The 23,940-nt window shown below is 50.2% G+C and overlaps 1 protein-coding gene across 4 annotated transcripts in view; it reads right to left on the reverse strand.

The window, feature by feature from the left end:
* Positions 1-572: 572 nt before the first annotated feature.
* MTMR4 (myotubularin related protein 4) overlaps positions 573-23,940 on the reverse strand; it is a 55,071-nt gene continuing 31,703 nt past the window's right edge. For all 4 annotated transcript variants that reach the window (XM_059866340.1, XM_059866342.1, XM_059866341.1 and 1 more), the window contains exons 4-19: positions 23,443-23,559; positions 22,724-22,806; positions 22,359-22,525; positions 20,424-20,520; positions 14,847-14,960; positions 9,462-9,658; positions 9,153-9,281; positions 8,002-8,113; positions 7,379-7,574; positions 6,744-6,929; positions 5,770-5,940; positions 5,507-5,661; positions 3,961-5,155; positions 3,515-3,625; positions 3,181-3,269; positions 573-2,798 (exon numbers count right to left, since the gene is read on the reverse strand). In XM_059866340.1, coding sequence (XP_059722323.1) covers positions 2,621-2,798; positions 3,181-3,269; positions 3,515-3,625; positions 3,961-5,155; positions 5,507-5,661; positions 5,770-5,940; positions 6,744-6,929; positions 7,379-7,574; positions 8,002-8,113; positions 9,153-9,281; positions 9,462-9,658; positions 14,847-14,960; positions 20,424-20,520; positions 22,359-22,525; positions 22,724-22,806; positions 23,443-23,559 — 3,297 coding nt within the window. In that variant the 3' untranslated portion in view covers positions 573-2,620. The remainder of the gene's footprint in view (positions 2,799-3,180; positions 3,270-3,514; positions 3,626-3,960; positions 5,156-5,506; positions 5,662-5,769; positions 5,941-6,743; positions 6,930-7,378; positions 7,575-8,001; positions 8,114-9,152; positions 9,282-9,461; positions 9,659-14,846; positions 14,961-20,423; positions 20,521-22,358; positions 22,526-22,723; positions 22,807-23,442; positions 23,560-23,940) is intronic.

Raw genomic sequence — 23,940 nt, forward strand, 5'->3', positions numbered from 1 at the left:
CCCCGTCCAGCCTGGCCTTGAACATTTCCAGGGATCCAGGGGCAGCCACAGCTGCTCTGGGCACCCTGTGCCAGCGCCTGCCCACTCTCACAGGGAACAATTCCTTCCCAATATCCCATCCAACCCTGCCCTCTGGCAGTGGGAGCCATTCCCTGTGTTCTGTCCCTCCATCCCTTGTCCAAAGTCCCTCTCTTGGAGCTCCTTTAGACACTGGGAGGGGCTCTATGGTCTCCCCAGAGTCTCCTCTTCTCCAGGTGAACAATCCCAACTCTCTCAGCCTTTCTTCATAGCAGGGAATCCTGCCTAACAATGCTTCCTTGGAAAGAAAACAATTCCTCGACTCCTTATAGGAGAGGCAGAAGGCTCTGGTTATCCTGGGAAGGACATCCTGCAGGTTTGTTTGGAAGAGGGGAGAGGTGTTCTGTGCCCTGCCTGTGATTCTGATTGTGCAAAGGGATATTAAATCCCAAACACACCTTAATCAAGGGAAAAGGCGGTGAGTAACAGCAGCTTGAAACCCCCTGGGCAAGCAGAACTCCCCACAGAGGAAAGAAGGGGCCAAACCCAGCAGCACTAATATAGAGATTTTATTTCGACCGTATCGAGTTGTACAGCACATTTCGTTTGTCACAATGCCATCAAACTGACTGGAGTTTTTGGCCAGCACATTGTGACGCTGAAACTCACAAGAGCTAAAAGCAGTTTGGACTAATGGCCTGAATGGGAGGGCCAGCAGTACCTGGTTTCTGGCTTCCTCATCACTTGCAGTCATTCCAACATGTGCAAAACAGGAGTAAATCCAAGTTCCTTCTGCCAGGCCAATGATCACGTTTCCATGTCCAGCAATGACTGCAAGGTACAAGGCAGGGGAGAATCTGAAGCAAGGTGCCTTCTCTTCCCAGAGCCAAGTTGGTTGCTCCCAGTATGGAAAAGAAGCAGAGTCTAAGTAAGTACAGGGTCTTCAGAAGATGAGCTTCACTTACACATGAGGATTTACAAAACCAGAGGCTGACAAGTCAAAGTGCAGTAAAGGGTCCTTATTTCATTCTATCTGATGGAGATGACAAACCGTTATCAAAAGATCTGGCAGATCACAACAGTGTCAAGTCCTTTGCCTTGTTAGCAGACCAAGGTCTTCCCTGCCACAAACCGAGTCTCAGCTCCTGAAGTGCAGAATATATTGGAAAGAGAACCTACACTTCTGCAAAGAAACACCCCACTTTCAAACTCTTCTTCCTCACTAGTATCCACAGATGCCTTAAAGAGGAGGCAGGATGGATGCTCCTCAAGGGATCCAGGGATTACAAGCCCACTGAAGCCCACTTTAAAAAACATTCTTCCTTTCTAAACCCAGTTCTTTGTCCTTAGGATGAGTTGGGATTCCTGCTCTCTAGTTTAAAGAAGAAGCAGAGAGGCATTTACAAGTTGGCAACTCTGAACTTTGACCGCTGTACAGGAGACAAAAAAAGAAGTCAAATTCAAGAGGCATTTCAGGTAGCTGTGGGGCAAGTCAGAGAGATTGTTTCCATCACTGAACAAATGCCACATGTCATGGTTATCACTGCAGCTGTACATCCTAAAGTGAAAAGCACAGACCGTAGTGTCTATGTCAGCCAGTGTCCTTCCCCGCTCCCGTTTTGGTATCGATGCTTCATTCTCCCTTCTTCGGGTTACATTAAGTGCACAGAAATATATAGCAGCATTTGGACTGAAACCCTCACATACACCAGACAGCACATTCCAGGAGGTAAAACAACACATTATGGCCTATACCCTCAAGGTATCAAGTTTTCAGGATAAAGAGCAGTAGGAAGTGGAGAGCTGAGGGCAGAAAAGGGGAGGAGGAGAAACACAGGAACATGAGTTCTGTTTCCATGCCAGCAGAGGATCAGTGTGCCATTCCTGTGTTAGCACCAGGCTGTGACACAACCGCAGACAAAGCAGAGGGGCAGAGCAGAAGTGAAAAGCCAATCTCCCATCTCCCCATGGTGTTGGGGGCAGGGACGAAGTCCAGTGAGACACCAAACCCAGTGGAGCCTGAAAATGGGCACAATCTGCTCAGCTCTTTTCAGCTGGAATGAATTTCTCTTCAGAGCCTGAGAGAAAATCAATTAGCGATGGCTCGTGAGTCTTGTTCACCAAGCTGATCGCAAATCACACTCATGGAAAGAAAATCTACAGATCTGCTCCAGCCTGAGGCCCTTCCAATGCCCACAGGACCATCGGGAGCTTGCCCTCTTCCTTCTCACACAGCAGCCTGCCTTTGGAGGGGGAGGTGGTTCTAAACATGCCTTTCTATTGCTTTGAAGGGACTTTGCACAGGCAAACAGCTGTGAAAACGTTGCTTTCCAGCCCACAAAAGGAAGAGGTTGTGATCTTCTCTCAGCCCTAGGCCATCAGGGCTACAACACACGGGCCCACCAGCTCCAGGGTGGGGACACAGCAAACTCTGATCTGAGCTCCTCTGCTCCAGCCTGGCAGCAAGGCTGCTGCAGACAGTGTATTCCAGCTTGGTGTTCAAGTGTTGCACCAAAGGCCTTCACAGTTACCCTGGAGGCAGAGTCACCCTTCAAACCCATGAGAGAAAAGGCTGGGCTTAGACAGGTCCTTGGTCTGGCATTCAGCTGGAAGCTGTGGCAATGGGTTTCTTCATATGCTGGCTCATGAGCTCCCTGGCACGAGACACTTGGATATGGTCAAAACAGGAGTTACAAACAAGGACAGGGTCGTACAACTGCTGATCAGGGATGGGCAGTTTCAGATGGCAGCAAGTAGCACAGAACACATTCCCACAGTTCCTGTCAAGGAGCAAGAAAACCAGTGAGAAGAGAGCTGAGACCACCACAGCAGAACTTTAGCAAGTACAAAGGGTCCAGGTCAGGGCAAAGCACCAGCCTGACTGAGGATTTTGAATGTGTTTTTTATACTGTGGTCAGCAGTGCAAGCAAACCGCTAGTGTTGACAGGGATTCATTGCTGTCCCAGAAAGGGATCAAAGGCCTTGGAAAAATAGAAACAAGAACAATGTAGAATGTAACTCTGCAGGGAACTGATGAGGCCTGCCATGTAGTGGAAAGACCTAAAAGCTTCTCTTGGGAGCTGGAGGGAGCAGACCTGGCAAAGGGGCATTTTTTGACACCAGGCTGAGGGGAGGACAGGCCCAGAGTGCTGACATTTTTACCTGCAGTGGTGTCTCCGTTTGGCCAGCCAGAACTCACAGTCACAGTTGAAGCAGTGTGAGGCCATGTGGTCTGGGACCCACCGCGTGACCTAGGGCAGACACCAGTTAGCTCCCATCTGTAACCCCCCCAGTGACAGCTCTGAGCAAGCTGGGGGTGGCTTTGGGCCACACCTCACAGTGAGCCTACCCCACCAGAGCCATTAGCAGCAGAGGATGAGTCAAGGACATGCTCACTGCCTCACTTCCAGACCACTCTCTGCTGTTGTGCTCAGCCAGGTCAGCTGCAAAAAATGTTCCCTCCCACTGCATCACAGCTCCATGATGGGACACATACCTCAGTCTCCTTCTTATCCACAGGTTCCCAGCTTGCTTCTGACAAACAGTCCTCACTGTGGTCCGAACAGAAATCCTCCATGTCACTGCCGTCTGATTCCTTAAGACACGTCTGAAAAACGAGACTAGGTCACCAATCCCCTGTTCTGCTGGGCACACACTCCAGGGCATGCCCTGCTCTACACACTCTTGTGCTGGTGAGGGGCACCCAGGTGGCTCCCGAGCCCCCAGACAGGGTGCAAAGCATCCATGAGTGTGTAGGAGTTTGGTCCTCGAGCAGCAGAGATACCTCTGGACGGAAGAGGACACTGCCAGGACGGGGACACGACTGACAGAGGAACAATCTTTTCCCACCCCCTCCCAAAGGTATGGAGAGCTGTGGGTTGGAGAGGAAGGTGTACAGGGGTACCAGGGACCCGGTGTGGGGTGTGAGCGGCCTGTACTCACAAAGTCATCCTCGTAGTCCATGGGGGGCTCGGCTGGAGGGGCGCAGAAGTGGCGAATGTCCAGGCGCAGCTGCAGCTCCCGCACCTGCCGGCGCAGCTGCTCCACCTCCTGCTTGTAGCTGGCCTCGATCTGCCGCAGACGGTGCTGGATCACATCCGTGGGGAAGGGCAGCCCGTCGTCATCCAGGTAGACAGGAGGCACAGGAGAAGGACATTTTGGCGGCAGGTGCTTGGGACCAGAGGCTTGTTTCAGGTGACAGGGCAGCCACAAACGGCTGGGCTTCCCAAAATGTGTGCTCACATGGCCAGCACAGGCTGAGGGCTTCCCACCTTCCCTGCCAGACCATGGGCCATTGAGGCACAGGCCTGGGGCCCGCAGGGGTTTGCTGCTCAGCCTCTTGCTGCAGCAGCCATAGGAGAGGAGGTGTCTGGGTGTGGGCTCCCCATTGGGGAGCGATGTCACCATGCCTTGAAAACTGTCCCAGTTGCACCCCAGGAAGGAGAACTCACTGCTTTGGCTCTGGGAAATGGGCTTGCGCCATTGCTCCAGCAGGAGCCTCCCTGGCTGGCCAGGCTCCTCGAAAGGCATGCCCCGGCCAGCATCACCTCTGCCCTTGTCTGCATCTGGGCATGGGATACCCAGGGCAGGGCCTGGGATGTCCTGAGAAGGGGTGCCTGGTGCCAGGGACTCCTGGCTCGAAATGCAGGTGGTGATTCTTTTAGGACAGCCTCTTCCGTTGGACACAGTGCCAGCAGCCTTCAAAGGTTCCTGAGGACAGGTTTCCAAATGCCTTCCAGAACTGGTGGAAACCTTGTCACTGTTTTCCTGTCCAGAAGGATTTGAATCTGGACCTCTGCCATCCAGTTCCTCCATGAGTGTTCCAATTCCCTCTTCCACCTCCACAGGGACACTGCTGGCTGGCACAGCAGACTGGCTGCCCAGCTGCCTGCTCGGCCCTTCGTGCTCAGCATGGTTGCTGCCTTGCAGGGGAGGGTTCTCCTCCTCCCTGGGCTGTGCCTCTCTTGTGATCACTGCAGCACCTTCACCCCCTTCAGTGTTGGCATGCCGGGCTTCCAAGCCCACCCGCACCTCCTGACAGTGGTTGTTCAGGTTGGGGTCACTGGATGTGCGGGTCAGAGGGCTGCTGGAGTCACAGGCTGAGAGCAGGTCATCCATAGATCTTGTCTTTGGTAATCTAGAACCCAAAAGCAAAGCAAATCTCACAATAAACCCCCCAAAACGTCCCTGGTTTCACTCAAAACTGAGATGAGGACAGGGAAATATTCCCCATTACAGCTCCAGGGGTCGGTGGAGATGGGCAGCGCAGCTGCAGGAGCTGAAATGCACAACACCACAGTGTGGCTTTCTGCCTTTGGGGTGCAGCAGGGACCTCAACTCCTTCTCTGAGTGGCTGGGGCACTGCTACAGAGCTCTTGCTCTCACAAGGAAGATGAGAACAACAACAGGGAAATGACAACAGACTACAAGAAGGGCAGGAAGATCTGTGGGTATGCAACACCCTGAGCCTGAAGCTTTAAGCTCTTACCTGTCCAAATACCTGCCACTGAAGTCCTGGCTCTGAGATCCAGGGGGCATATAGATGTCCATGTCCTCCTGTCCCAGAGGATGTGGCGAGGAGGCCGGGAGGTACACGGCTGTCCAGAGGTGCAGGGCACGCACGTGGCACACTGGATGTAGCACCTGTGACACCGCCCACGTCAGATCCCAACGCCTCGGAAACCCCTTCAGCCCCTCCCCAGTGCCTGCCAGGGGAAAAGCCTGGAAAGCTGGGTCAGGAGCTCTACTGACCTGCTCGGATCCAGGCATATAGAGCAGGTTATGGAAGTTCTTGTTGCCAGCCCGCAGCAGGGACCACACGGAGCACGTGCGCTTGTAGATGTTGTGCATCTCACGCTCGCAGGGGCTGTTCCCCAGGAAGGTCCCATAGAGGCAGGAATATGTGTGCTGCACCAGCTTCACCTGTGGCAGGGAGGCAGAGCCACACTCAGAGCCAGGGGGGGGCCAAAGGGGGCTCCTGCCTACAGGAGACATGTCTTCCCCTCCTCTGGGATGGCTCATGCACTGCCTACCCTGGGTGACCTCACTGCTGTCCTTGCTTCCACACTGGGCAGGACAGGGATCACTTCAACTGAAGGGAAAGTCTCACTCAGCTGATACCAAACCCATCCCTCTAGAACCAAATGACTCTCTAGAACCTTGTCCTACATATTTTGGCAAGACAGAGATGAATTTTTTTCCTCTATTTTATTTTTTAAAAAAGTATTTCAGACCCATATAGCTCTGAGATATGCAAATCAAACCAGTGCTGCTGCTGGCATCTGAATTCCCTGGGGTGGAAAGGGACTGGAGAAGGGATTCAGGAAAACCAGAGTATGCAAACCCTCCACCACCCCTTCATGGGAGAACAGATTTAAACTAAAAGAGAACAAATTTAGATGAGATGTTACAGAGAAATTGTTCTCTGTGAGGGTGGTGAGGTCCTGGACCAGGCTGCCCAGAGAAGCTGTGGCTGTCCCATCCCTGAAAGTGTCCAAGGCCAGGCTGGACAGAGCAATCTGGAGTAGTGGAAGGTGTCCCTGTCCACGGCAGGGGATGGATGGAACAAGATGGGCTTTAAGTTCCCTTCCAACCCAAACTATTCTGGGATTCTGTGATCACATCACATCACGATGTCCCAGGTTCTGCAGTCCTCTTTTCTTTCAACTCCAGTATTGTAAAACATCACGACCTTCCCTCTGTTTCTGCTCACATGTATTTCTTACCAGAAAAGCTTCATTAAATTCAAAGAGGCAGGGAAATTGCTTCAGAAGCTGATGAACAGCATCCAGCCACTGGAGAAAAACTGGGCACTGCTCGTTCTGATCTTCCACCTTTTCCTGGTGTCCACAGCGATCCCCAAACTTGTGACCAAAGTCCAGCCAGTCCGATTCAACAAGCACCTGGAAGCCCTGTGATTAAAAGAAAAGCAACTGCAGAGACTTTGCCGAGGACATGTGGCAGGACAAAGCAAGCCCCATCCACCAGGAAAGGCTGGGAAGGAGGCTGCTGCGGTGCCTGGTTTGGGAGCAAAGCACACCAGGGTTGGAGGTTTCCAGACACAAACTAACAGTTGTTATGTCTACGCAGTAACCAGCTCAGAGAATTCAGAGTAGGGAAGGAACTGAACTTTGAGCACAAGATGGTGTTTCCCACAACATTTCCCCAGGCTGGGTAAAGGAATGAGGAACAGTTCACCCAAAACAGGCAGGAAGAGAACAGGGAAAACTCAACACCCACCCCAGCAGCTCAGAAACACCACTAAGCTTATTCCCAAACGCAGTGCTGCTCCTTTCCACAGAGATTCTGAGATAAAAGCTGCCTTTGAACAGACATGAACCGCACCAGAGCACAGTCCTACCTCCATGGTCCTGTAGTAAGGGTCCAGGAGAATCTTTGCCAGCGCCACAATCTGCGGAGTCCGGTCCCAGCCGTCAGAGCAGTGAACCAGCACCGGACGCCCTTCTCTGTCCATGGCACTGGAGACCAGCACTGCTGCCTTCAGCATGACAGACAGATGCTGCAGCCACTTGGTGCTCTCCAGGGCTGAAAGCCAGCTGCAAAGGGGAAAAAAGGCAAGAATGGTTGTTTAGCTCTCTACTGAAAAAAAAAAATTTACATTTTAACTTCATTTTTCTTGAAGTCCTCAGTGAAAATCAGTCTTTTCTAAAACATGTCCCAGAGGAGCCAGGGAACCTGGAAAGAAGGGCAAAGAATCCAACCCCAAAATGAATTTTTCTCAAATACACCCACATTTTAGAAACCCCCAGAGGATACACACAACCAAGTGACACTGAGCCAGTGCCACAATCCCTTCTGGATTAATGGATCTAAATTAGCAGCATTCAAGCACTGTGAACACTTTCCCATCCCTCCATTTTCTCAGTTAGAAACCTGGGATAAAAAAAGGATAACAGAGTAGAAACCCCCCCGCCCCGAGGTCACTGACAGATATGGCATCAAACTCAAAGAAGAGTCACTCACTTGCTGGGGTCTGGCACTTGACTGCAGACAGCACGCAGATACTGGAAGCTGTTCCGGATGGAGTGGATGTTGGCCATGCCCATGAACACGACTTCACAGTTGGGGTAATACTCTGACACAAGAGACAGGAACATTTAGAGAGAGCTACAGGAGCTACAGAACATTCTGAGCTGGAAGGGACCCACAAGGGTCATCAAATCCAACTCTGCTGCTAGTGCAGCAACTGCCTCCACACCCCAGTGCAGCCACCCCTCCCACACCACCCCTGGTGTTCATGGTTTTTCCCAACCTTAGTTGGGAAAAACCTTCAAGGTCATTGAGTCCAACCATTTCCCAGCACTGCCAGGGCCACCATTGACCATGACCCCAAGTGCCATATCCATGGATCTGTTAACCCCTCCACAGAGAGGGACTCTTAACACTGCCCTGGACAGCTGTGCCAGGGCCTGACAACACTTTACTGAAGAAATTTTTCCCATATTCAACCTAAACCTTCCCTAGCACAGTTTGATGCCACCTCCACTCATCCTGTGCCTTTTTCCCTGGGAGCAGAGCCTGACCCTCTGCTGGCTGCCCCCTCCTGTCAGGGAGTTGTGCAGAGCCAGAAGGTCCCCCCTGAGCCTCCTTTTCTCCAGGCTGAGCCCCTTCCCCAGCTCCTTCAACTGCTCCTGGTGCTCTAGGCCCTTTCCTAGCTCCATTCCCTCTTAATGGTCTTTCTTGTCCTAATGGGCACAAAACTGACCCCAGTGGCCAGATAAGGGGGACTGTCACTGCCCTGTGACCACTTTATTGCTGGTACAGCTCAGGTGTCATTGACCTGTTGCTCACCTGGGTACACCTAGGCCTGTGTTCAGCTGCTGCCAACCAGCACCCCCAGGTCCTTTTCCACTGGGCAGCTTTCCAGCCACTCTGCCCCAGCCTGGAACATTCCAGTGGAGCTGCTGTGAACCAAATGCAGGACCTAGCACTTGGCCTAATTGAACCTCATCCAATTGGCCTTGGCCTGTTGATCCAGCCCCACCAGATCCCTGTGTGGGAACACACTCCCAGAGACAAAGCACCAAAATGCTGTCCCAATCCCCAGCTGTGCCCTAAGAGCCACTGCCAGGCCCAAGAAGAAGATGCTCTGGGATGTTCTTGGCCCTTGGTACCTTCGCATTCACAGCCACCTCCCTTGGCCCTGTTGGCCACGGCTGCCGTGTAGGACCTGGCATCGAGGATCAGCAGCTTCTGAGGGGCTCCTGCATTCTCCACGCCCGAACACGCTGTCAAGGACGAGTCTGCAGGGACACACAGGGACTGAGCTCCTGGCACCTCCCTCCTCAGTGAGCCCAGAGAGCCACCCGCACACCACGGTCACAGCACGACAGGGCCCAGGTTCTCTCCCCGGACACTAGGGTAAAGCCCTGCCCTGGGACAGCAATGTCCCCATTCAGGAGGGCTGGCAGGAGCCATCTCACCGAAGTCAGCGTCGCAGGGCTCGCTGCCGTCGCTGCTCCCGGCATGCAGCGCGGTGCCTGACGGCCTTGCTCCGGGGTTCAAGGCACAGGCTTTGGCAATGGATGTCACCAGGTACTCGTCGTCGGCGTTCCGCCAGCCCCACCAGCTGATCTCGGGCTGGCTGCAGCGCGCGATCACTGCCCCGTTGCGCACATGTCTGTGGGGACACGCAGACACAGCCTTGCTGAGCCCCCGGGAGCGTGGGGCCGGCCCGGGAGACGCTCCCTGTGCACAGCCACACCTGAGCTACTCCTGGCTGCAGCTCCTCTATCTACAGCACTGACTCTCATTGAGAAGTGAAAGAGGGCAGGGAATCTCAAAAAAACATTTTTCATCACCACAGCACTGACAGAGAGACTAAATCAGCCTCACACTTTTATTTACAATAATATAGAATCATTTAGGTTGGAAAAGACCTTCAAGATCCCCAAGTCCAATCTCTTACTTCTATTTATATATATTAACATATCCTGTAACCTATAAATATATAAAATAGATATTATTGTATATAGATATGACTGTATTTATAAATTAAACCAGAGAGAAGAACTTAAAATCATTATGGTTGTATTTTGGGAAAGTAATAGTTATTTCATAGAATCATGGAATAGTTTGGGTTGGAAGGGAGGTTGAAGATCATCTTGTTTGACCCCCCCCTGCCATGGGCAGGAACACCTTCCACTTGATTTTAAGGCTGTTCTGTTCTCTCCTTCTCTTTCTTTTTTTCCTCCCTCCAATTACAGACCCACTGTTAAACCATTTCACTTATCACCTGTAAGTTGGGAATATGAGCTCACTTGGCATCAGACCAGGGAGTTTCTGGGGGGAGGCCTGAGCTGGTGTTTATCAACAGCCCCTAAATGTGAACCCTACCCTGGCTGTGCTTCCTGACAAGGAGGCCTGAAGTAGGAATCAGCGCATTTCTCACATGAACACACTGGTCAAGTCATTCCCAACTGGCCTGGAAAAGGAAGTCATTGTGATGTGACAAAGCTGCTGACAATAGAGAATGATCCAGAGAGTGTGAAATTTAGCATTAATAAGTGAAGAGTATTTACAGATGATCAAAGCATAACCCCAGCTGTGACATGGAGCAGTTTGGTGCAGATCCCAAAGGCTTTGAGGTCACTGGGAAGCTCTCAAAAGCCTCAACTCAGTGCTCAAGAGAAGCATGAAGGTTAAGGATATGCTAACAGTTACTGGGAAAGGAGTAAGAAATAAAATATTATGGCTTCACATCTTAACCATCCTAAAATGACACAAAGTCCTCTCAGAAAGGATCATGTTGAGTCAAACCAAGCTCCAGAGATGGGTGGCACAGACAAAAGCAAGCACTGGAATGGTCATGCCATGTTTCAGAAACACAAGTATTTCTTGGACAACAAACAAAACCAAGAGTGGACTCACAGCCACAGTGCAATGTGGAACTACTAACTGGTTCCAACACTTGGTAGCAGGTTCACCGAGTGACCATTAGACAGTCACCCATTCTCTCAAATGGGTGTAGGAAATTTAAGATAGCAGATGCTCCAAAAATGCACCAGGAAAGAACACCTGCATCCCTATCCCGTTTGTTACATTTCCCTGAGGTGCTGCTCTTGCTGCCTGGTCCTTCCTGCAGATGGGAAAATGAACTCAACACCCCTGAACCAGACCCACACACCAACCATGCTCAATCATCCCACCACCCCTGCTGCAGCATTTATCTGGAGACCACAGAGTCAAGGAATGGTTTGTGGCGGAAGGAACCTTAAAGCCCATCTCATTCCACCCCCTTCATGGGCAGGGACACCTTCCACTGTCCCAGGTTTCTCCAAACCCCATCCAACCTGGCCTTGGATGCTTCCAGGGATCCAGGGGCAGACACAGCTACTCTGGGCACCCTGTGCCAGGACCTCACCACCCTCACAGGGAAAATTTTTTCCCAATATCTCATGTCCTCTGTCAGTTTACGTAGCTTCCTTAATGACATCTCACAGATAATAACAATGAAGACTTTAAACTGAAGCCTTCCAAAGAAATAATGTTTGTTTGGCCAAGTCAAAACTCTGTGGGGACCCTTTACTTTAAGTGCTGCTCTGTTTTGCAAGGTGACTTGCAGAGCAGTCACTCCCAGGAGATCTATTTCTGCATTCAGGATCACTCAAGGATGGATAACAGAGAGCAGCAAAGGCTTTGTTTATAGTAGTAAATGAAACAGAGCCAAGGTGTGGACTTAAGCACCAGCCTGTGATCATCCAAGCCTGTTTGTGAGCCACCCACAGCTCCTGGCCTGTGCCAAGCAACACTTTCCCAGACAGTGCCTGAGAACGTTTTTGGGAAAGGCAGGTGCTGTGCCAGGGACTGCTCCCAGCAGGCAGCTTGAGGGGCAGGACAGGGTGCAGGGCACTGCAGCTGCTCCAGGCAAAGCTGCCGATGTCACCACGGTTACACTGAACTCACAAAACTCTTGGTAACACAAACCTCTGAGCACTGAACAATGGCTGGAGACCTTCAAGGGACACGGTGACCTGCCAGTAAACAAGGAAATGTGGCAGCACCAATGCGTGCGAAACCACCAGCAAGCAGAAAGTACAGCAGGTGCCAGCAGAGGAACCAAAACCACAGCTGAACTTCCAAGGAGCTTCCCAGGGCAGGGGAGCACCAGAACCTGACTCTGCCTTCCCTGCACATCTCCTGAGCACGAGGACAGGAACCATTTAAGGCCTTTTCTTACCTGGGAGTTTTGGGGAGTTTTTCTCAAAGGAAAAAGTTTCTTTCTTGAAACTGGAATGTCAGAAGTTGCCAGAGTGTTTTAACTTATATGGAGCAAGTGATTCTTTAGGGATCCTCAGTTTAGTTTTGACTAAACGACTCAAGACCCTTTCATGGTCCAAAGCTGCAATATGAAGTGCCTCTGTAGTTTATCAGTTGAGTTTTTCCTCACAGATTCCTTCTAAGTACAAGGCTAGAGCACATCTGATACTGTCGGCACATGCCATTTAACCTCCAACAATCCTCCACAATGGATTAATACCTAGTTTAGTGGAAGGCAGCAGGAGGGGGGTTAGAAGTAGACAATTCTCAAGGTCCCTTCCAACCCAACCCTTCCATGATTCTATGATCTCCCAAGTCTCTCTGTTATTTCCTGGACAAGTCAAGGAGCTTGGCTTAAAGCACAAGAAAGAGCCTGAAGAGGGTTTCCTGAGCCAAGCCTAAAGGTTCCCAACTGAGGTGTGTGTATGTATAAGTGCTCCATTTCCCAGATCATTGGGATAAACTCCTGTCTCACTGTGGCAGGATGTGAGAGCCCGAGAGCGAAGTTTAGCTGTGGGGTGGAGCAGTGCCCGCTGTCCCCTGGCAGGGGACGCTGAGTGTTGGGAGGAGCATTCCTGATGCCACAGGCCCAAGGTCTCCTCAAGGTGGCTGAGCAGACACAGCCAGAACTGCCACACCATGCCTGTCTGTCTCTCTACTCAGCTAAATAATTGATTGCATCCTTTGCCTTGTTTTAGAAGTGGATTGTGCCTGGAGGCTTCTGCATCTCTCCTGCACATCTCCGCTGAGGACTGAGATGGAGACCTGAATTTCTGTTTTGCTTAATAGCTAATTTAAACTTTTTTCAAGAAATCTGATAATGGGTTACCTTTGTTATCATGTTTTACAGCTCTGACTGTGACCCAGTGAGATTTATCCAAAAGCTCTGAGGTCTATCAGAGTCCCTTGGGATGCAGAGACCCATCCATTCTCTCCTGAGCTCCAAGTGAGGAGGAGGAGCTGAGTGTCAGGCTTTTCATTTCCACACAGCACAATGCATTGTAGAAGCAACCACAACCCTCAAGGATCCTCCTGCTTCAAAGACTTCAATCTTGAGGGCAAAGACTAAAAAAAGTGCACGAAAATCAGAGACACATGGGCAAGCACTTGCCCCATCTTGTAACACCACTTGTCAGCGTCTTCTAATCTGATCCCAGGCTGCAAAGGGTTGTACTCAGCTCATAAATTACTGGGTACCATTACAGAGATGTAAAGCAAGGAACAAAATAATTGCTGGAGTAGGAAAAATACATGGCTTTGCCCTCGGGTGGGGAGGCACAGTGGGACAAGCTCCAGCACCAAGCCATTTTTAGCAAAAGGAATCACAAATACAATTAACTTCTTAGCTGAGTTGGCTACAAGGAGGGAAAGGCTCCATCCAATAAGCTGTGCTCATTCCCACTCTGCTGCAGAGCTGAGTTCTAGAAGGAACACAGTGTTTTGCCACATCCAACAGCAAGCCATGAAGTGTGACAATGCAGAGTTAAGGTACCTGTAAATTCACTGGTTTTGCTTCCTGACTTTTGTATTTTCCAATACAGCTCTGATCTTTTAAGGTTTTTTTATATTTGGATTTGGTGACTGCTAACACACAGTCTAAGGCTACAAACCATAATGTACATTTTACAACAGCACAACTGCCTGGGTGCCCCTTTCCATCAGCCTCCCATTGGTTTCAAACACATCAGTCTCCTGGGAGACACATTTAATGAGGAACCAGCCTGTACCCTGCAGAGCCCTGCTCCATTGACTGTGTGGCCTCCTGCATGCTCCTCTAGATTACTTCTGGAAGGCTGGTCAGGAATATTTAATAGAATTACAGACTATTCTAAACTCGAAAGGACCCCCAAAGATCATACAGTTCAACCCCTGGCCCTGCACAGACACTCCAACAATCCCACCCTGGGCATCCCTGGCAGCTCCTGGAGCTGTGGCAGCCTCGGGCCTGGGACCATTCCCTGGGCAGCCTGGGCAGTGCCCAGCACCCTCTAGGGGAAGAACCTTTCCCTAAAATCCAACCTAAACATCCCTGACACAGCCATTCCCTTGAGTCCTGTCCCTGGTCAAAGAGCAGAGATCAGAGCTGCCCCTCCACTGCCCCTTGTGAGAAGCTGCAGATTTGGGCATACCCAGGTCTGTCCAGGCCTGCACACCCTGCTGAGCATGGGGCACCTAGCAGGCTCCTTTTGGCTCAGATTTCTTTTCAAAGTAGCAGCCAGACAAGGACCAACATGTGGAAAGATTTTGAAACTCTGAGAGAACTTTAATTTGACCTCATCTTGCAACATCTCCCGTAGGAGGAAAGTCACCCACACTTTCAAATGTGACTGAGAACAGCAAAGGACAGTTCTGGAACACTGCTTCTCTCTTCTGGAAAACACCCTGCTGCAGATGGTGCTGGGAGAAGGAACGCTGGGAGCATCTCCTTTGCAAGCAGGAGGCAAAAGGATAAACAGGTCTCCTGCCATCCCTGTCCAAAGCCCCTGCAGGACTACAAGGACATGGCAGCTGTCATGGGTTTGGGGGAGGGAATTTGGATTTGCATTTACCTGTACACCACCACAGGGATCCTCTTCCATGACCTGAATGAAGCCACATTCTCCAGCTCCTTGTCAGTGATCCAGACAGGGACCAGCAGCTTTTGGGGATAACTGGAACAAAGTCTGGAGAAGAGAAAGCATGAAAGGCAAGATGAGGACTGAGCAATCAAAAATCTGCCCCAGAGCAGCTCACATTTCCCCAAACTCAACATGCAGGGCTTTGCCTCTTCCTCTTCATATCTGTCTCAGCCTCGACAAGTGAGACAAAACGTACTGTCAGGAAGGAGCTGAGAGAAGACAACCTCCTTTCACCTCAGGCCTCACCTCTGGGCTCATATTAAGTATCCTAGTACTTCTCAGGATGCCTTTGGAACAACCTCTGTATTTAAAAGTTCACGAGGGTTTAGGGAAATAGTCAATAATTTACATGGAGTTTTTGTTTTCTTGTAGCAGGTAACACACAGAGTTTCTGGTAAAGAGTGGCCAACCACTTTCTGCCCGAGAGAACAGGATACATTGTTCAGTAAGGAAGACACAGATCTGCCCAGAAATTTAGCAGTGGGGACTGGGGGTATGCAAATAAAGTGCAGAAGTGAAATCTACATCATAACTTGTTTGGTAGGGTGCCAGAAACCAAATTCTTATAACTATCTGAACATGTACCAGCAGTGAGAAGAGAACTCTGAGAGCAGAGAGCACTGCCAGAGGGCAGGGTGACATGGGATATTAGGGAAAAATTGTTCCCTGTGAGAGTGGAGAGACCCTGGCACAGAGAAGCTGTGGCTGCCCCTGGACCCCCGGCAGTGCCCAAGACCAGGCTGGACGGGGCTTGGAGAAGCCTGGGACAGGGGAAGGTGTCCCTGCCAATGGCAGGGGGTGGAGTGGGTAGGGCTTTAAGGTTTCTTTCACCACAAACTATTTTGGGATTGTAGCACACGCAAAATTCCAGGAGTGTGGTGGGGGCTTTTTGGCTCCTGCAATTCCTCCCCTGCCCCTGTTGCTCCCAGCACAGGCCAAGGGCAGGCTCAGACACAGCAGTGCCTGGGAGCTGGACCAGCTGAGCCCCTGCAGCCAGGAAGGCACAGGAGGGTACATGGCAAGTAGCATCAAAGAGCAGCTCTGGCTCAAGGCTATCCCACATCTTTTAGCAGGAATGTTTCAGGGCAGATGGGGAGCAATTTGAGGCAGGTGAAAGGATCCAGCCAGTAAACTCGAGAGGGTGGTCCGGTGTTCCTGAGCCCAGGCTATTCCAGCTGATGGCAACAAGCACAGATTCAGTATTAGTTTATAGTGCTAGTGAAGAACTGCCTGCCACCTTGGAAAATGGCACTGCAGTGTCTAGACAGCTCCTCTGAGAGCCCCAGGCAGAAAGCAAAGGTGGCTAAGGGATAAAAAACAAGTGGGTGAGGATGAGGAATTCAGGAAGCAAAATTAAAGCTGTCAGTTAAGAAGGTGAAGACCAGGTTGTTTGTGGTAGGATGTCTGGGCTTGGACATCTCTGAAATGCCTAAGATTCCATAAGTAAAGGTGGTCAGGAAATTAGAGAAGCAGTGAAGCATGACTGAAGATGCAGGAATGTGGGAGAGGGTTAGCACCTGTTCTGGTCTGGAGGAACTTATGGAATAGCTGAGTCTATACAGGAAAAGGCTTTACTGAAGTGCAAACAGTTCCCTGGCACCTCAGATGAAACATGGGTGATGTCTTAAAAGTACAGAATGGGGAGGGGTAGTCCAGGAGAGGCTCAGGAGTGTATCTTCCAAGAGTTAAATCACTAAAACTTTGTAGCCTTAGGGAAACAGTAAGATAGAAATCAAATAAATTCAGGTAGGAAACAGGACATCTTTAAGAAGTGAAGCCAAATTCAAGCAGGGTGCATAGAAACAGGCAATAAGGTCAAGACAAAGAGACATGTCTTTCTAGGCTAGAATTCCAGAGGAATACAGTAGAGGAAGTGAAAACCCAGGATAAGCAACTCTGTTGGCTTAACAGTATCTTATAAACAGATACAAGGAAGGATATCTGTGGCACCGTAAGTTTCAGGGTACAAGCTTTCTAGGAAGGCCTAAATAGGCTGAGCTTGTGAACAAAGTGTGGGCAACTTCCAGGGGAAGGTGAGGGTGACAGTGTGACCAGCTCAGAGTGACCAGCATCCACCAGAATGTGCATGGATCAAACCCCAAGCCTGAAGAGAAACAGGACAGCATTGAGGCAACACTACCAATCCCTGGAGTGACAGTAATGGCATCCACAGAGAATGGAAGAGAAGAAGAAAGGCTGGGAGACTTGTGTTGCTTCTACACAGAACACACAAGTGTCTGAACCAAAGGTGACATTTTCAGACACACTCAGGTGTTTCTTGGTGCTACCAACAAAATCATCAAGTCTCTGACTCTTCCTTTGGACCTAAGCTGCTCCAAAGTAGAATAATTGAAAATTCCCTTTGTCACAGCATTCATCACTCAGTAGATTCAGTAGTGTTTTTAGAGGGGATAAGGCTCCCACAAGAGCAACAACCACACAAAGGGTTAAATTCAGGGCACTTGGGTTTTGAGTCAACACAACTGATGGGAGGGAGGTCACTCCTCATGTGTGAGAGCTACCTGAATCATCAGTGAATGAGCAGATAGGGCAAATTTAGATTTTCAGAAGGGATTTTTGAAATTTTTTGAGTGCCTGTGTTTTTTCCCAGGTATGTCCCCATAGAGCTGAAGGATGCTCCACTTAGGAAACAGCTGCTCTTGAGAAGATAAGAAATAGTTCGGAACCTCAACCATCATTTTCACCACAAGAGGAGTCCTAAAGGGAACCACCTGCAGTGGGGTGGCCTGGAAAGCCCCAGCCTGAGCCAGACAACAAAGGGAAACAGCCTTGAACTGTGAGGTCTGATGGAAAGAAAGGGTGGCTGGAACAACACAGACACAGGAATCAGCACCTGTGAATGAGGATTGATGGAGAACGTTCTTACCACAGAGATAGCAATGAGGGAGAGGAATCATGGAATACTCTGGTTTGGAAGGGATCCATGAGGATCAAGTCCAGCCCCTGGCTCTACACAGGACACCCCAACAATCCCATCCTGTCCCTGAGAGCCTTGTCCAAGCTCTCGTTTCACAGAAGGCAAACACATATACCACTAACAGTCCTCACAGTCCACATGTTCCTGTGGCAAATTCAAGCAGGGACAGTAATTACATCTTTCCAATGGTATGGATAGTATTAAAATTTATAGAGAAGTGTAAAAAAGACAAAATTTGAATTAAGAGCAGTCTCAGAGACCAGTAGAAAACACCATCTGGCTAAAGCAGTAACAGAACTCCAGGCAACTTTCTCCTCATCAACTCAAAAGTTAAATAAAATCCCAACTGTAAAAAGACGAAACCTAAAACTGAGCATCAACATTGGAGGCAAAGTGTTTTTGGTTTTTTTCTCCTTTTTTTGAAGGAACTACATATGTACCAAATGCACCAGTACTAAGGCTGATATGAAGCAACTACCTCAGAGAGCCTGTGTGGACTAGATGGGCAATGCTGGAGTGATCCCATTTCCCTGGGTATAAGATCCCTGAAGATGTGAGAGCCAGGGAGAGACCGTGTAATAATTTTATTATCACTGTACACTTTTATCTAGACTGAAGGAGTGGCTATTATAAGCTTGTATTGCTCTCATTTTACGAGGGCTGTCGCCAGGAAGGAGATAATAGTTCCCAGATAAGGACATCTTGGAATAGACTTGAAAGACAAGGAACAAAGCCATTACCTTGGAGTATCCTGTCTTTAACAACACTGTTTTGCCAATGCAGGGAAATAAAAGATAAAAGGACTATAAACAGTTAAAAAGTAACCTGATCCCTGTGAATAGAGGCAGGTGGTTATGATCAAAAGCTAGGGCAGGATTTAAAGCCACACTCCCCCAGCAGCATGAGTGAACTGGTTTGAGTCGCACAAGGCAATTACACCACCCCTGAGATCCCGGGATGTCTGCAGGAAGCTGGGACTTGCTGAGGATCCCCAGGGAGCAACTTGGCACGAGGAGCAAAGCCAGGCCCACACCCAGCTTGCTGAGGTTTGTTTTAAGTCCTTTCTTCCCTGGTTTGGTTGGAAATCAAACACCTGTCTTCAGAGTAGGTGGTTAATGGCTGTGTATTACTCGCCACGAAGCAAAACACAGATGGTCAATGGAAGCTGAACTTCCTGAAATAGTCAGAGGGAACCACACCCCAAGACCCAGCAGGGAAGAAGACCCTACATACAGAGACTCTGTGTAGGGCAGGGACCCACAGGCTGTGCACTCCAAAACACAGCAGTTCAGGACAACAACTTTTATTTGGCAACCTTGGAGAAACTGTGTAAATGCCAGCAAAGTCATGTGAACAGTCCCAAAGCAATGACGTGGTCAGTAGGGCAGAGGTAAAATGGAAATCACCCCCCACATTTAGTGCTTGTGGCCTGGATTCTTCAGGAAAAGAGAACAGACAGCAAGCTCCAAAACTGGGATTTCCCCAGTCCAGTGTGTCTGAGATTTCTCACGGTCTCCACAGGAAACCAGTGACCTAGAACTGTCCAATCCATAGGTGATGGGAATGCCTGGACTGGCTGGGACAGAGAGGAAAGGCTGAGGGATAGCAGTGGTTTCAAGAACAGGATTATAGGAAATGCACAAATAAATATGTCCAAAGTTTGAAATCCCATTGGCTTAATGCCGCCTGCTGCAAACAGTGCAGCTGCCCTTCTTGAAGAGTCCTGTGGTCCTGCCAGAATAGACGGCAGGTTGGAAACACTGATTAGTGGCAAAAGGTCTCTTCCACTGTGAGAGTGGGAAAACCTTGTAGAAATTTCCACCCCAATGTCCACAGGGAACACTTTCAACATTGGCTCAACTGAAACGTGACATCATAGTGATGGAGAACCCCCTGTGGGTATGTGCCCAGCACACCATCATGTTCCCAGGAAATGCTCTTTTCCCTTATACATTGTGAAACTCCCAAGCTGCACTTTGGGGCCGCCACCTTTTGTTCTGCCATGTGCCACTGCCAAAAGTTTTACTCTGTGCCCTTTGTGAATGCCTTGCCAGCAGCTGGAGGCAGATGACCCTTCAGCTTCTTCTGCTCTGACTGAATGAGCCTCGCTCATTCCCAGACTCCTGAGCCTGCCAACAGCTCTCCACTGGCTAACCCCAGCTCCTCACAGAGCTGAACAGCTGCCTGAGTGTATGAAAACTGTGGCTGTCATGTCAAACCGAGCTTTTTAGAGAGGAGGACTGACCAGAAAGACAAACCCACAATGGATGGACCTCCAGACTCCCAAATGTTTTCCATGAGGAATAAGAGCCACCACATAATAAACTACCTGAGTCAGCATTTACAGTTCCTGCTAGCTCTGATGTTTGGGCCGTATTCCTTCTCCAATTCCACAATGTGAAAGGCAGAAAGAAAAGGGATCTGGCTCATACTCTGATCAGCCTGGGGGCTGTCAAGGCCAGGAAGGAGGATTAGTTGAAGCTTGACTCACCCACTGCTCTGCACAGGGATTACCAAGGGAAAAGTAAGGCAAGAGGAGAGTAGGGGGGGGTCTGTGATGAAACACTCACTTGTAGTTGTTGTTGATGTCAGAAACGCGCCAGGCGTTCTGCAGGTCGAAGCCCATCCTCACCAGTTCCATCTCGAACCGGAACCTCACGTGGTCCCCTGAGGAACAGAGCACAGGAAGTTACTGACAGCACAGAGGAATCTGAACCTGCTTGTGGAACTCCACAGCAAATGTCACAGGCTGGAGAGAGTCACAAAACCATAGAAAGGTTTGGGTCAGCAGGGACCTGAAGCTCATCCTGTTCCACCCCCTGCCATGGCAGGGACACCTTCCACTATCCCAGGTTGCTCCAAGCCCTGTCCAGCCTGGCCTTGGGCACTGCCAGGGATACAGAGGCAGACACAGCTGCTGTGGGCACCCTCTGCCAGAGCCTCTCCATTCCCTGATTCAAGAATTCCTTTTAACATCCCATCTAACCCTGCCCTCTCTCACTTTAACACTGTTCCCCCATGTCCTGTCACTACCCACCCTCAGAGAAAATCGCTCCCTCTTTTTTATAATCCCCTTTAAGCCCTGGAAGTGGCTCTGAGCTCCCCCTGGAGCTTTCCCTTCTCCAGGTGAACACTCCCAGCTCTCTCAGCCTGGCTCTAGAGCAGAGGAGCTCCAGCCCTGGGAGCATCTTTTCGGCAAGGAGAAACTCATGGGCAACTGGATAGCAGAAATAAGTGTGCTTCAGAAGCCAGGAAGACTTGACCCTCACAGGGGTACCCCTGCTTGTTTTGTCAAGTCAGATCTCATCACAGGGCACATAAACAGCTTCTCCATGTCAAGGGGGTATATGGGGGTTAATTTAACCTACTTATGCCCATCTGGCAGAGACAGCTTCCAAAGTGGATGTCAAGAACCCTATGGCAAGGAACACTGAGCACCCACCTGAGGCAGTTCCTTCCTCCAGACTGCTCTCAGACACTGACTCAAGGTTTCCTCTCTCAAGTGTTAGCCTTGCCTCACTAATTCTGGATGCCTTTGTTGCTCCAGTGTCAAATCTAATTAATAAACAAATACTGCAAAGCTCTTTACCTGAGCCATATCCTGCAGCAACAACTTTAACCGGTGAGTTTATTTACAGTAAGCACTTTCCCTAAAGGAAACACAACAAATATCTCTGATTGCTGGGGTTTGGGGCTATGGTAAGGACACAGAGCTTACCTTTCCTCTATCAGCTTCTCTTGGAATAGCTATATTCTTGAACCCCATCCCTCCATCTCACCTGTCTTTGGACATTCGATTCAGGCTACTGCTGCTCTCCTCTAGGATCAGCTTATTTTTCAGTCTAAAGCCAGGTTTATTTCCATTTTTAATTCATTTTAATTCCATTTTTAAACAGCTCCATCACTGATAAGACAAAGCAGCTGCAAGTGAACTTTGTGTTCCCAAGGACGGGAAACTCCCAGTCCACACGAGGGCACCAGCACAGCTCTGGTTTTCTCTTCATGGACTCAGAGCTCTGATTTGCTTTCATTTGCTTTGATTTTCTCTTCATGGACTCATCCTGTGCAAGGATGAGCCAGAGCTCTCCACCGACCTGATCCTGGGAATGTCACAGCATTTTTGGGTGTTGGTGAAGAGATGCAGATGGGCTCATATTAATTAGGCTGCCTCAAAGCTGATGCTGTTTGCCACTTCAGGACAGGACTGCCTGAGGTCTCTATCACTGTGATGAGAGAACTTAAGTATGGGATGTTTTCTCTCAAGGAGAAAGGGAAAAGCTTCTTGCTGGTTCAGAAGGTTTTTTGTTGTGTTTGTTACTAATTCCTTCACTGTGCTTCTTATCCAGCAGCATATGGCCATCAGCTGGATCTCTAGGCCAGGCACAGGATGACCCAGGGAGGCAAATTTGAAACCGGACAGGGTTTATGAGCAAGAGCTCAATTGCAGTGCAGTGCTTGCAGTGCTGCTGGCCAGAGCAGCAGGAAGGGCCAGGCCAGGAGCTCACCAGGACGACAGAGATGTGCGTGTTGATCCTCCTCATCCACACACACACCCAAGCACCAGGCGTGGTAGGCGAATGCAAAGAGGTCCTCGGGCTTGGCAGGGCGGGCAATGGCTTGAGTCAGCCTCTTCAGCCACTCCTGGCACTGCTTGAAGGTGGAGAAATGGCACCTGCAAACCCAAAGGCAAATCACCCTTAGTGGGGACATTCACCCAGCCAGGACTGAGACAGGAAAAGGAACACGGCCCCAGGCCTTAGAGCCCTGACTATGGGCAGCTCAATTCCAAAGGCATCACAGGGGGAGCCACCAGAGCTGCTGGTCCCAGCCTGCAGCACCGGCAGCTGCACCACAGCAACAAACCAGATACCTGATCACTTTGGAGTCTTTGCAGACAATGTGAAGCTGGAACATATCCCGACACTCCACACTTTCCATCATCCTCAAAGGCACCTGCAAGGGAGGGACAGATGTAGGGCATGGCACCATAGGCCAGAGCAGCTCCAGCAGCCATGCCCGCAGGCTCCTCATGCTGCAGCACAGCTCCACCAGTCACAAGCTGCTTCTGTGAACTACAATCCCACTCCCAGGGTTACGGAGCGCCATGAGTCAGCACAGAGCTCTTCCATGATTATTATTCTGATTTCTGTTCTCTCCCTTGGTGATCTCCCACTTGGGGCCAGTTCCTGACTCAACCACATCCAGTCAAGCACAGGTAACTGAGCCAACAGCTGCAGTAAGGGACAGCAAGTCAAGGCAGTGAGAGAAAGCCTCAAGCTCCCACTGCCTGACTCTGCATTGGTGAGAAGTCTCATTAAAATTGTCTTGCAAGAGACCTCAACAGCCTTAAAACCACCAACGTTATTGCTTGAATTTAAAGAAAACAGCAAAGGAAAGACCTGATTACTACCAAAAGGAAAACCCCATCATCACACTTAAATACAGTAACAAGACAGCAACTGCACGCTCAGGCCTGGCATCCTCCAAGAGCCACCTTCCTGTGCCACAGCCCGCAGGAACGGGGTATTCCCACCCCTCCCTGCTCTGAAACCCTGGGAGAGGTGATGGTGCAGGCAGAGCCAGACTCACATTGATCACAGAGTCCTTGAATTTGATATGCAAACGGTAGTTGGAGATGGCGATCACAGCGTCATTGGCATGGCCCAGGTACTCCACCCCCTCACCCTGCAACACAGTGAATGGCACCTGGAAGGGAGACAGCACCAAGTCAGGTCACACAGGTACCTTGTGCACTGGAATTCCCAGAGCCACTCTTCCCATTGCCTCCGCAGTGCATCTCCCAAGTGCTCCCCATACCCTGAGAGCAGGACAGACAAACTGGCACCACTGCCCAGCCCTGCACACGGAGCCAGCAAGCACCTCCTGAAGCATCACCTGTGTGCCATGCACACCTGGCAGTGAGGGGTGGCCTGGGGACAGAGGAACTAACTGCTCTTCAAGAGAGGGGAAACCAGCCCTGACACAAGAGGTATGGAGAGGGACACGACTGCAGGACAGCTCAGAGAGAAGAGGGGAGTGCTGTGCACAGCTCCTGGAAGAGCTCAGCACCATGGGGAAGCACTAGAA

The sequence above is a fragment of the Haemorhous mexicanus genome, chromosome 22 (assembly GCF_027477595.1).
Source record: "Haemorhous mexicanus isolate bHaeMex1 chromosome 22, bHaeMex1.pri, whole genome shotgun sequence".
In the NCBI taxonomy this organism is placed as follows: Eukaryota; Metazoa; Chordata; class Aves; order Passeriformes; family Fringillidae; genus Haemorhous; species Haemorhous mexicanus.